Below are 11,901 nucleotides of genomic sequence, written 5' to 3'. Positions count from 1 at the left end.
GGTGGGGGAGGGGACCTGGCTCTCCCCGGGGAGGAGGGACTGGAGCAGGCCGGTTTGGGTCGGAGAACCCAGGCACCGCACCAGGGGGTGGTGGGGGTGGTTGTGGCAATAAAGTGGGAGATTTGGAGTGATTGAAAGAAGGCAGGGAGGCACCCCCCATAAAAATGAGTAGCAAGAAAGGCAGATGGGAGTAAACGCTGAGAGTGACATAGCTTGAAAGACTGGGCACATTATCTGTGGGCCCAGGTTAAACCTAGAGAGAAGTTCAGAGGGAAAAGTGGAGCTGCAAAATGTAAGACTTGAGGGTCAAGAGAAAGAAGTCTGAGAAGTGAAGGCTCAGGTGATGGGCACCTTGGATGTGGACAGTAGACGTGCCTTAGCCAGCGCCGTGGTGCAGAGCTGGGAGACCAAGGCAGGAGGACTGCTGTGAGTTCAAGGCCAGCCTGGGCTTATACAGTGAGACATCACCTCAAAAAAACAGAAAGAAAGAAAGGCCGTGAGTGGTTTTAGACTGAAGTCTGCTAGCATTTAAAGGAGGAACTAAGGGCCAGGATTTAACTCAGCGGTTCCACCACCTGCCTGGCAAGCGCAAGGACCCGAGTTTGATCCCCAGTAACAAAAATCAATCAATCAATCAAAATAAAGGAGCAACTGGTAGAATACATTCAGGGAAAGTTAAAGATAGAAGAGAATGAAGAGTGAGTTCTAAAACATTTAGAAGCTTATCTTTGGGCAAATGCCAGGGGGTTACAGAAAATGCATTGGTACCTGAGATTCTGGGTGGACAAAAAGGAGAAGTGGAGGAGACGTTTGGAGATAAAGAGATGGATCAGACCCGCCAGGCGTGGTGGCACATGCTAGTCACGCCAGCACTCCTTCCCCTAGTGCAAGGCCTGCCTGGGCAGCCTAGTGAGATCCTTCCTGTCTTAAAGTCTAAAAAAATGAAAGCACTGGTGATGAAGCTCAGTGGTAGAGCATGCCAGGTTCAATCCCGGCGGGACTAGGCCTGGTACATGCTGGGAGTTGAGTTAGGAGAAATCTTTGCAGGCTCCCGTGTGAACGGGGAAGGCTCATGTAGACAGCAGGAGGCTCACGGCTCTGGCCTGGCTTCTAAACGATGGCTTTCTTCCTCCCTTTCTGTGCATCCCCAGGTTCCGGGATGAAGATTACACAGTACATGTGCGGCTGAATGACTACCTGGACATCCTCTGTCCCCACTACGAGGATGACTCTGTGGCGGACGCTGCCATGGAGCGCTATACATTGTACCTGGTGGAGTATGAGGAGTACGCCGAGTGCCAGCCCCAGTCCCAAGACCAGGTCCGCTGGCGATGCAACCAGCCCAGTGCCAAGCATGGCCCAGAGAAGCTGTCTGAGAAGTTCCAGCGCTTCACACCTTTCACCTTGGGCAAGGAATTCAAGGAGGGACACAGCTACTACTACATCTGTGAGTGCAGGGGAGGCAGGCACAGGGGCACACATGGAGGGCACAGCAGCGTGACGGCATGGTGCCTGTGCCTGACCTGCTTAGTGGGGAGCCGAGTAGCACAGGGCCCCTCCTAAGCCTGAATTCCATTTTCATTCATTCGTTCACGTCACACATGTGGAGTGAGCTTCTGTGGAGGGAGCATCCTGCGTGGCAGAATGGGCGCAGAGTTAAGGAAAACACTTCGGAGCTCCTGTCCAAGGAAGCTATGTCAGCAGACCTAGAACACAGTAATGTGGTAGACACCAGCACAGAGGCCTTAGGCGAAATGGCCTGTGCACTTGCCGGCTTAGAAACAGAAGCAGCCAAGCAAGGAAAAGACCCCAGAGCTTCAGACAAGAGGAGGAGCTGGCCAGGTGTGAGGGCACATGTGCAAAGGGAGCGAGCGGCCTCTTGAGGGAACTCCAAGAGGGGGACACACACAGTAAGCGGGGCGAGACGAGCTTGGGAAGTAGAAAGGACCCATCCAGGAGCCCGAATACCGCAGAGGCTTTCAGGCTTTGTCTTGAGGCCAGCGGAAAGCTCCCGTTGGATTTTAAGAGTTACAAGGGCCGTGTCACACACAACATATCCAGGACTCACTGCCAGTGAGCTCTAGGTAGAGGAGGTATGAGATGGCCCAGGTAAAGGGGAGCGTAGTGTGAGCGCCTCACCAAACCTCGTGCTTGAAGGTGTGAAGGATGGAATGGGTCTGCCTTTTCACGACCACTGCCAGGCTTCAGGCAGTGTTCCAAAGGATGGGAGACTGGGCAGGAAGTGGGGAAGAATCAGGATTAGAGGGAAGAGAGGAATTCAAGTGACTTGGGAGCTGAGAAGTCAGGGCCAGACACATTTGGGCTTATAGCTCTTTCCAATAAAAGTTCTTTGCTTAGTTCCCTTGGGTTTATCTTTCAGCCAAACCCATCTCCCATCAAGAAAACTACTGCTTGAAGTTGAAGGTGACTGTCGATGGCAAGATCAGTGAGTGTTGTGCCCTGGGCACCTCCCCTCTGTTTCTGCCAGCCGCCTAGTGATCCGGGAGGGTAGGGAAGCCGCACTGCCCAATCCACCCAGCGCCCACTCCCTCTGCCTCCCTGGTAAAGTCCCTCATCTGTTCCACTCTTGCAGCTCACAGTCCACAGGCTCATGCCAACCCACAGGATAAGAGGCTTCAGTCAGGTAGGTGTCTGGGACACAGGAAGGGGTCTGTGTGAGGAGGCTGGGTACAGAAAGTGGCTCCTTTGCCAGGCAGAGTCTTGGGGGGCTGAAGGCCAATGCAAACAGCGGGGCTCTTACCCTGGGGGCCTTTGTTCTCTTCGCCTTGCAGATGACCCGGAGGTGCAGGTTCTACACAGCATCGGTCATAGTGCTGCCCCCCGTCTCTTCCCACTTGCTTGGGCTGTGCTGCTCCTGCCCTTGATGCTGCTGCAAACTCAGTGAAGGTGTCCACCACATTAAGAAACGGAACTGGGCTGAGGGGCCAGGGACAGGCACCTGCCACATGTCCTGGGGCGGATCCCAAAGCTCCCGTCCTGGGAGCCACTCCCACCACCAGCCCAAGCTGCCACCCATCAGCCTCAAAATGGGTCAGTGTTAAGGGTTTCCACCACTCTGCCAATGCCATCCCCACCTGCATTTTAGGGATGGAGTAAGAAGTGGGGACAGTCTTTTCCCCACCATTCCTACCTTTAAACCAAAGAAATAAGCTATGCAGACATGGCCCCGTGAGAGGGCGCAGTGGGAGCCAAGCTGGAAAGGGCCTGAGGCCATGCAGATGGACGCGCAGCCTGACACCGGGTGGGCCAAGGTGCCGCTCCCAGAGAAAGTCAGCATGTCCGGATGAACTGACTGAAGGAAGAAGGGACAGTTTCCTGCACAGGAGCCAGGTACAGAAACGGCAGCACGCTTGGGCTGACCCAGCGTCTCCCAGCAAGCCTTCCGTCTGAGGAGCGGCTAGGCACTGCATCCTCTCTCCTCACCCTGGGGCAGCACTGCAGAGAGCTGTGCCAGCAGGGGGCTGTGCCAACCTGTTCTTGGAGTGGAGCTGTAAGGGCAGCGCCCTTGTGTAGTCTGCCTAGAGTGTAGCCTAAAGGGCAGGGCCCTCACCTACAGTGTCTCGATACGAACTTACTGTGTGTCTGCTTTCTACAACTGGAGTCTTTGTTGTTGTTTTTTTATACTATGTTCTTTGTCTCAAAATAAAGCAGTGTTTGGTTTTTTGGACGTTTTTAAATGAGCATAGAATCCCTGCTGTGTGTGAGGCTCTGCTGCATCAGAAGCATCTGGGGGTGAATTTCTTTTTCCAAAAAGTGCAGGCCCCTCACAGGCCAGAAGGGTGGGGGTTGGTTCCTCAGGGTTGCGCAGGGCAGGGCAGGAGTGCTCCCCACAGCAGCCTCTCTGCACCCCACTAGAGCAGTTCTTCCTGCCCCGCTCGCACCCCCCCAGCACAAGGCTGTGGCATGCGGGTCAGGCACTCCGCCGGCGGGCTGGCTGGGTGACTCAAGCCTAATGCCAGCTGCGGCACGCACCCCGCCCCACAGCCCCGCCAGCAGAGCCGTGGGAGGCTGTGAGAGAATTCCCAGCAGCAGACAGGTTGGACGGTGGGGTCAGTGGCAGGGACTTCAGGGAACTGGCCAGATCTTGTAAAGTTGGCCTTGTGGCTGGGGAAGGGGGGCCTCTGCTGAAGGAAGACCGTAATTCCTGGCGAGACCAGTTATTTAGCGGAGGCCGGGAAGAACCTGCAGTGAACTCGAGGGAAATCCCAAACCCTCGACCACTGAGGACCAATCTGGAGCTCTGGACAGGAGGTGAGAAGAGAGGGAAGCCCAGCTTTTGTTTTCAGTCCCACCACATAGACCTCTTTGCAACACATTAAAGGCTGGGGTCTAAACAAGGGCTACGCAGATCGAGGCTGGAGCTGTGGGGGACACATACACCGAGCCTCCGGAGGAGGCGGGCAGGGCCAGCTCCGGGAAGAGCCCGCCGCGGCGGAGGAGCGGCGGTCTGCGGCCGGGGGCGGGGCCTGAGTTCCGGCGCGGCGTCCTAGGAGAGGGCGGGTTTCCGGGGGCGGGCCGGGCGCGGGCAGCTGGGCTGTGTCCGGTGCCCGGGATCCGACTCCGGCCGGATGGAGGCGGGCGGCGTGGCCGACTCGCTCCTCTCCGGAGCTTGCGTGGTCTTCACCCTTGGCATGTTCTCCACCGGCCTGTGAGAGCGCGGCCCGGGTGGGCTGGGGGAGGACCAGGAAGTCATGAAAGGACAGCGAATGGACAGAGCCGTGGCCATACCCCCAGGCTGCATCGGAACCGGCGGTCAAAGTGGAATCGGGTCGAGGGGATTGGGATACAAGGGCAAGGCTGGTCGCTTCGCCGGAGGGAGAAAGCAGGGCACCTGGGGGTGGGTCTTGCGGGGAGGATGACGAGCATCTAGGGTCTCCCACTCACCCGTTACCCGTCCCTTCGGGACCCCGTTACAGCTCGGACCTCAGGCACATGCAGATGACCCGGAGCGTGGACAGCGTCCAGTTCCTACCCTTTCTCACCACGGATGTCAAGTGAGAAAGAAGAGGGCTCCGGTGGCAAAGGCTGTCTGGGGGAGGCGGGGAGAGGCTGGAGGAAGGCGGAAGGGCCGTCGGGGACCCCCTGCCACACTCAGCCCTGCATCCCTGTTCGCTCCTCCTCCCCGCAGCAACCTGGGCTGGCTGAGTTACGGGGTCTTGAAAGGAGACGGGACCCTCATCATCGTCAACGCCTTAGGTGCTATGCTTCAGACCCTGTATATCGTGGCCTATCTGCGCTACTGCCCGCAGAAGGTAGAGGCCTCCCTCGGACCCACCTCTGCTGCACGCCCTGCCTCGCTGGCAGGAAACATTTCTTCCTAGAACACTTCAGAGGCTGGCACTGTCACTTTTTCCTAGAAGGCCCTCCAGCCTTGCCGTTTCCTGTCCTCCTTGGAGCCAGCCTTCTGGGACTCACTGCTCCCCACTCTCCCAAGGCTGGTGGCACTGCTGGCCTAGTGATGCCAGTGCCGCGCTGAGCTCCCCACAGCAGGTTGAAGAGAAAGGACTTTTGTTTCCAGACTTCCTTCAGGGCCATTGGTTGAGAATGAGATGACTAGCTCTGTTTCCTCACGCTTTCCACAACACTTATTTATTAGAATTCTATTGTGTATGTCAAGCTCACAGGAAAAAAAGGTACCTTCCCTCTCCTAGAGGCCTTCAGTGTTGTGTGACAAGCTATTCCATTAAGTCACTGGTAGGAACGACAGTGCCAAGCGTGATGCTGGAAGCTGCTTCCCTGGCTGGGAAAGGCTGGTTTCCCCAGTGGAGAGGGCAGGATGAATAGATTCCTACAGGGAGGTCAGAGAGCGCGCTGGGCATGCCTGGGAGTAAGAGGCCTCTCCCCTGCAGCGCGGGGTGCTCCTGCAGACTGCAACCCTGCTGGGCGTCCTTTTCCTGGGCTATGGCTACTTTTGGCTCCTGATACCCGATGTGGAGGCGCGGCTTCAGCAGCTGGGCCTCTTCTGCAGTGTCTTCACCATCAGCATGTATCTCTCACCACTGGCTGACTTGGTGAGTGGGCCTCGGGGAAGTCGGGAGTTGAGGGTCAGGCTCCCATGGCCACTTACATTCCAAAGGGAGGGGAGATGACCTGGTTAGAGGCCTGGTGTGAGTGGAAAGCAGAGGGTTGGACAACAGACCAGGAAAAGTGACCTTTTTCCTAAGGAAATTCTTAGGCAACCTGGGAATTTTGCTGTGTGCCTCGTCCAGAGTCTTTCATCCTTTCCCACAGGCCAAGGTCATTCAAACTAAATCAACCCATCGCCTCTCCTTCTCACTCACCATTGCCACCCTCCTTTCCTCTGCTTCCTGGTCTCTCTATGGGTTTCGACTCAGCGATCCCTACATCACGGTAAGCAGAATATAGATGGGTGATAAATTTGCAAAGTAGAAAACTGGCTCGTCGTAGTAGGTATTTTTTTTCCAGACAAGGTCTCACTCTAACTCAGGCTGGCTTTGAACTCACACAGATCCTTCTGCCTGAGCCCCTGGGATTACAGGCATGAGCTACCACACCTGATTTATAGCAGCCCTTTTATCGCAGGTGCCCAACCTTCCAGGAATCCTTACCAGCTTGATCCGTCTCTGGCTTTTCTGGAAGTACCCCCCAGAGCACGACAAAAACTATCGGCTTCTGCAAACCTGAGGCAGCTCATCTGACCACTGGGCACCTTAATGCCAACTTGATACCAAAGAGCTCCTGCTTCAGCTAGCTGGTGACCAGTTCCATTGGTGCAGTGGGTTGAGGGAAAGACACAACTCTGAGATTAGAGGGTTCAATGAAAGCTTCACTCAGAAGATTGGGTGGGACTTCAGATGAAATCACTTATTTTTTTGAGATTATATTTTTAATTCTGGAGGTTGGGGGGGTGATAGCTTTATGCTGTGCCTTAAAATAAACTATTTCCCACCCCTGCCAATCAGTTTTTCAGTTTTTTTTTGTTTTTAGTACCGGGGATAGAACTCAGGACCTTGCATTTGTGGGACAGGTAGCGGAACCACTTAAACTAAATCCCTGGCGCTCAATGCTTATTTTTTACTCATGATTCTCAGTCTGCCTGGTTTGGTGAAGGGTAGATCCAGCTATTCCCAGGCAGAGTTGGCTTAGAAAAGGTATCTGAAAGAACCAAGAGATTGGAAAGGCCAGGGAAGACTTTAAAAAGAACAGAACTCTGAGCTAGATATGTTGGTGCACACCTATAATCCCAGCACTCAGGGAGGCTGAGGCAGAAGGGTCATGAGTTCAAACCCAGCTTGGGTGATTGAGTAAGTTAGAGTAAAACTCTCTCAAAATAAGGGCTGTGGACGTAGGTCAGTGTGAAGGTCCTGGGTTCAATCCCAAAAGTTATCTTCATGACTTTCTTTTTCTTTTTGCAGTACCAGGGTTCAAACTCAGGACCCTGCACTTGTGAGGCAGACATGCCGCCACTGAACTAAATCCAGGGCCCCAGTACACGGAAAAAAAAAAAGTTTGTAAGTTAACAAAGAATGGAAGTCAAGGTTAAGAATTACATCCTTGAGGGCTAGGGATTTAGCTCAGTGGTGCCACTGCAAGTCCTCTAATTCGAGCCTACCAAAAAAAAAAAAAAAAAAAGACATCCTTGAGGGCCAGGGATTTTCACTCAGCGCCTGCACCTGCCCTGCAAGCGCGCGCACTAGGTCCTGAGTTAGACTTGGTACAAAAAACAAACAAACAAAACTTCCTTGAATTTGATTTCCCTGTACTGCAAAAGAGAGAGAACTTCCTGATGGAATTAAAGGAACCAGGAAAGTGAAAAGACATTTCCATTCTGAGATCTTTGATAAAGTGTCTTTGTCTCCTCTGGGAGAAAAATGGGGAACACATTCTGTAAAATGCAAAGATAAAGGCTGAGATGGCCTCAGGACGGTGGCTCTTCCTTCTCTCACTTCGCGATCGCTGGTATGCAGAATCCCCAGCCCCTGCTCTACCCTCGCAAACTGGACGAGGTTAGAAAACAAACTTGCTTTTTAATGGGGACGGGAGCGGGTGTCAGAAGCGCAGCCCCCTGCGGGCCAAGTCCGCTCGGGCCTCCTGGATCTGACTCTGCAGCTCGCGGGCGGCGTCCTCGCAGTCGTGAAACGTGGCCACGCGATAGCCCACGGCGCCCAAGGCATAGCAGCCAGCGGCCACCAGCAGGTAGGCGGGCAGAGGCCACAGGACGTCCCGGCAGGGCGGCGGTAACTCCAAGCCCAGAGCTCCCAGAGTCAGGGCCGCCCAGGCGGAGCCCAGGAGCGCCAGGGCCCAGAGCCACTGCGCCAGTTTCGTCATGGTCACTGCGGGGAGAGAGAGCAAAGCTCCGGGTCCTCTCTACCCTGCCACCCACTGTGCCTCGGAGACCCAGGGCGTTGCTCCCACCCTCCTCGCCCTCCGCCCTCCCCCTTCAGCCCACTGGTACCTCCCGGCTGCTCCTCCACCCGCAAGGCCCGGTCGGAATAGGCGCTGGGAAGCTCTGCGCGCGGCTTTTTGGGAGTTGTAGTTCTTAGAGGCCTGCTGGGAGTTGTAGTTCTCTAGGCGGTGTCTGCAGTGCTCAGATCCTGAGCGGGTTCAGCCTGCTTCGGTCACAGATGGCCCAGTGCGGTTGCAGGGGCGCCGCGACCCCAGCCCCAAGCTAGCGCGGAGCTCGTGGAAAACCTTAGACTATCCTAAACATAAGGTCACGACAGAGTGGAAGTATACTATCATTTCCTTAAATTCGGTCCGCCAACGCAGTGAGTTAAAGGCAAGCCTACAAAGCGAGATCCTGTCTCAAAGCAAAAACAGGACTAATAATAATAATAAAACTGAAAAGTAAAAAAAATGATTTTGAGAGCAAAGAAACCTGATGTTTGATGTTTTAAGCTATCAAAGGAAGGTGTATACTTCTTTCTGTTTTGTTTTGTTTTGTTTTTTTGTTTTTTGAGACAGGGTCTCACTATGTAGTTGAGACTGACCTAGAACTCACTATGTAGCCCAGGCTGGACTCGAACTCACAGCGATCCTCCTGCCTCAGCCTCCCAAGTGCTGGGATTACAGGCGTGAGCCACCACGCCCGGCGAAAGGTGTATACTTCTTTTTAAGAGTGTTGGGAATGAACTCATGATTGATACATAGAAAAATCAAGTAAAAGAGGTTATGCATGTGCGAGGCCCTGGGTTCAATCCCCAGTACCAGAAGAAAAGGTTAGGCAGCTGGGTGTGATAGCACAGGCTTGTAATTCCTACACTGGGGAAGCTGAGCCAGAAGGATCCAAAGTTGGAGCCCAGCCTGAATAATCTGGCAATTCCACAAGACCCTGTCTCAACTTTTTCTGTTGTTCTGGGGATCAAACTCGGGACCTTGCCCTAAATCCCCAGCCCTGACCCTGTCTCAATTTAAAAAAAAAAAAGAAAAGAAAAAAGAAAGAAAGAGAAAGAAAAATGGTGGAGATGTAGCTCAGCACAAAGTTCCTAAATTCAGTTCCCAGTATTAGACTGACGTGGCAGTGTGCACCTGTGATCCAAGCACTTGGGATTGAAACTAGACCCATATCTCTCACATGCACTAAACTAAAATCAAAATGGATCAAAGATCTAAATAGCAAAACAGAAACACTAGGGGCCAGGGATTTAGCTCAGTGGTTCTACCGCCTGCCTCGCAAGCATAAGGTCCTGAGTTTGATCCCAGTACCAAACAAAACAGAAACAGTAAACCTGCTGGAAGATAGAATAGGTAGAACTCTCAAAGACATTGCTGCACAAAGCCTTAATGAACAAAACCCTAGTTGAACAGGAAATATCACAAAGAATTAACCGGGATCTCATCTTACTAAAAAGCTTTTGTACAGCAAGGGAAACCACCAACAGAGTGAAGAGACAACCACAGTGTGGGGGAAAAAAAATTTTTGCCAGCTGTTTCTCAAAGGACTAATATCTAGAATATAAACAGAACTCAAATCAAATTTAAAGATTCAATCCAAAAATGAGCATCTGAAATGAACAGACACTTCTCAGGTGAAGAGGTAGAAAAGGCAGATAAATATATGAAAAAATGTTCAACATCACTGATCATTCAAGAGATGCAAATTAAAACAATGCTGAGATTCCATCTCACTCCAGAGAGAATCACTGCTGTAAAAAAACAAAACAAAACAAAAAAAAAAACAATAACAAATGCTGGAGGTGCTGTGGGGGAAAAGGAACCCTTCTCCACTGTTTGTGGGACTGCAGAGTGGTGCAACTGCCGTGGAAATCAGTGTGAAGATTTCTCAAAGAACTGAAACTAGAGTTTTCATTTGACCCAGCTATTCCCCTTCTTGATATCTTCCCAAAACAATTAAAAGCACTAAAACACAATGATATAGGGCTGGGGATTTAGCTCAGTGGTTCCGCCGCGTGCTTTGCAAGCGCAAGGACCCAAGTTCCATCCCCAGTACCAAAAAACAAAACAAAATACAATGATATATGCACACCCATGTTTATAGTGGCACAGTTTATAATAGCTAAATCTTGAAAACAGCCCAAAAGCCCACCAAGCAATGAATAGATGAAGATGTGGGTTTTTAAAAATGTAATGGAGGGGCCAGGGATTTAGCTCAGTGGTTCCACCACCTGCCTTGCAAGCACAAGGTCTCAAGTTCAATCCCCGGTACCCCCCTCAAAAAATGGAGTACTATTCTACCATAAGGAAAGATAAGCTTGAGACATTTCTAGCTAAATGGATGCACCTTGAGACCATACTCTTTTTTTCTGTACCAGGGATTGAACTCAGGACCTTGCACTTGAGAGGCAGGCGGCAGCACCACTAAGTTAAATCCCGGGCCCTAGACCATACTCAAGTGAAATAAATCAAACACACATGTAAATACCACATTGTTTCTCTGGTGTGAGAAACCAAAAGTGTAAAGGACTAAAATGTATAATAGATATTGGGAAATAGGAAACAAAAGTTCAAATGAGAAGGGTAACTGGTGGGGGGAAGACCCAAGAAAAAATAGAAACAAAGCTTTTGTAAATGAAGAGAAGAGGGATTGAAGGGTGGAGAGGAAAGGGGGAAAAAAAGAAGCTAGATGTGTAAAGTACAGGCACGAATTCCCTATGATGAAAGTTAGCATTATCTATATCTAAAAGTACCAATAAAAAAAGGGGAAAAGCCGGGGATTTAGCTCAGTGGTTCTGCTGCCTGCCTCGCAAGTCCAAGGACCTGAGTTTGATCTCCAGTACCAACAACAACAAAAAAGGAAAACAATCGAAATTTGTGAATCTCAACTATGACAGTTAACAGGTCGTGCCAACTTGAGTAAGAAATGCTAACTAAATTGTATCACCATAGTTCTGGGTGTGGCTGAGGAGATTTTCCTGAAGATTTGCCGGGATGTTCTGGGTGTTGCCTGAATGGAGTCAAAGAGAAATGAAGAAGAAGACTTGCTTTTGTGTTTTTGGAGGAGCACCCGTCTTCACCTTCACCTTGCCTGCCAGCCCCTGGCTTCCAGCACAGACCTTTCAGCCTCCGCGTGTGGACTCAAAGGGGACGCTACAGGGAGCTCCAGGCCTTCAGTTAGATCCTGCAGATCTCCAAGGCATACACAGGCCTTTGCCCTCTTCCACACCTTACTCTGGGCAGCCATTGCAAAGCAATCCCATAGATTCTTATATGTTTGTGTGTGCTTCATTAAATGTGTTTTCTAGTAAGCACTGACCGAAACAGATTTCGGTATTGAGAGTGGGGTCATTGCTGCAGTGTGTCCTGGCCATGTGGTTCAGGAGCCTTTGGAATTGCCTTGTGGAAAGAGTTTGGAGAGGCTTGGAGGTGCTGGCTGAAGAAGCAGCTCTCTGAGATGCTTTAAGCTGTACTTAATGGGAGATTCTGGTCAGAGCTCGGAAGGTAAGTGTGCTGACAGAAATG

General features: G+C 51.8%; 3 protein-coding genes across 9 annotated transcripts in view; 2 read left to right on the top strand and 1 right to left on the bottom strand.

The window, feature by feature from the left end:
• Efna1 (ephrin A1) overlaps positions 1–3,690 on the top strand; it is a 6,454-nt gene extending 2,764 nt beyond the window's left edge. For both annotated transcript variants that reach the window (XM_010643887.3, XM_033758286.1), the window contains exons 2-5: positions 1,152–1,447; positions 2,381–2,446; positions 2,594–2,644; positions 2,793–3,690. In XM_010643887.3, the coding sequence (XP_010642189.1) occupies positions 1,152–1,447; positions 2,381–2,446; positions 2,594–2,644; positions 2,793–2,905 (526 nt within the window). In that variant the 3' untranslated portion in view covers positions 2,906–3,690. The remainder of the gene's footprint in view (positions 1–1,151; positions 1,448–2,380; positions 2,447–2,593; positions 2,645–2,792) is intronic.
• A 563-nt stretch (positions 3,691–4,253) lies between these two features.
• Positions 4,254–11,643, top strand: Slc50a1 (solute carrier family 50 member 1). 6 transcript variants are annotated; one of them, XM_010643885.3, is made up of 6 exons: positions 4,254–4,272; positions 4,938–5,015; positions 5,150–5,273; positions 5,871–6,032; positions 6,253–6,372; positions 6,565–6,950. In XM_010643885.3, exons 2-6 carry the CDS (start codon positions 4,954–4,956, stop codon positions 6,664–6,666), a joined length of 570 nt encoding a protein of 189 aa, XP_010642187.1. In that variant the 5' UTR covers positions 4,254–4,272; positions 4,938–4,953; the 3' UTR covers positions 6,667–6,950. The 6 variants fall into 6 exon arrangements, with proteins under 6 accessions (XP_010642187.1, XP_010642184.1, XP_010642183.1 ...); XM_010643882.3 differs by lacking the exons at positions 4,254–4,272; positions 6,565–6,950 and adding exons at positions 4,520–4,669; positions 11,329–11,643; XM_010643881.3 differs by lacking the exon at positions 4,254–4,272 and adding an exon at positions 4,520–4,669 and having other exon boundaries at positions 6,551–6,955.
• On the bottom strand, positions 7,681–8,509 carry Dpm3 (dolichyl-phosphate mannosyltransferase subunit 3, regulatory). The gene is made up of 2 exons (XM_010643886.3): positions 8,438–8,509; positions 7,681–8,315 (listed from the first exon to the last, which is right to left on the bottom strand). The coding sequence occupies exon 2, from the start codon at positions 8,308–8,310 to the stop codon at positions 8,032–8,034; it is 279 nt and encodes a 92-aa protein (XP_010642188.1). The 5' UTR covers positions 8,311–8,315; positions 8,438–8,509; the 3' UTR covers positions 7,681–8,031.
• Positions 11,644–11,901: the final 258 nt, after the last annotated feature.

Source organism: Fukomys damarensis, unplaced genomic scaffold (genome assembly GCF_012274545.1).
Source record: "Fukomys damarensis isolate Sample0158 unplaced genomic scaffold, DMR_v1.0_HiC HiC_scaffold_33, whole genome shotgun sequence".
NCBI lineage: Eukaryota > Metazoa > Chordata > Mammalia > Rodentia > Bathyergidae > Fukomys > Fukomys damarensis.
Note: the sequence above shows the minus strand (reverse complement) of the source record. Positions and strands in the feature narration are given on the sequence as shown.

Coding starts and splice junctions, on each gene's coding strand:
- Slc50a1 (XM_010643880.3), top strand. CDS start 4,590: ATGGAGGCGGGCGGCGTGGCCGACTCGCTCCTCTCCGGAGCTTGCGTG. Junction 6,033..6,252: donor TCTCACCACTGGCTGACTTG/GTGAGTGGGCCT, acceptor CCTTTCCCACAG/GCCAAGGTCATTCAAACTAA. Junction 6,373..6,564: donor TCAGCGATCCCTACATCACG/GTAAGCAGAATA, acceptor CTTTTATCGCAG/GTGCCCAACCTTCCAGGAAT.
- Dpm3 (XM_010643886.3), bottom strand. CDS start 8,310: ATGACGAAACTGGCGCAGTGGCTCTGGGCCCTGGCGCTCCTGGGCTCC.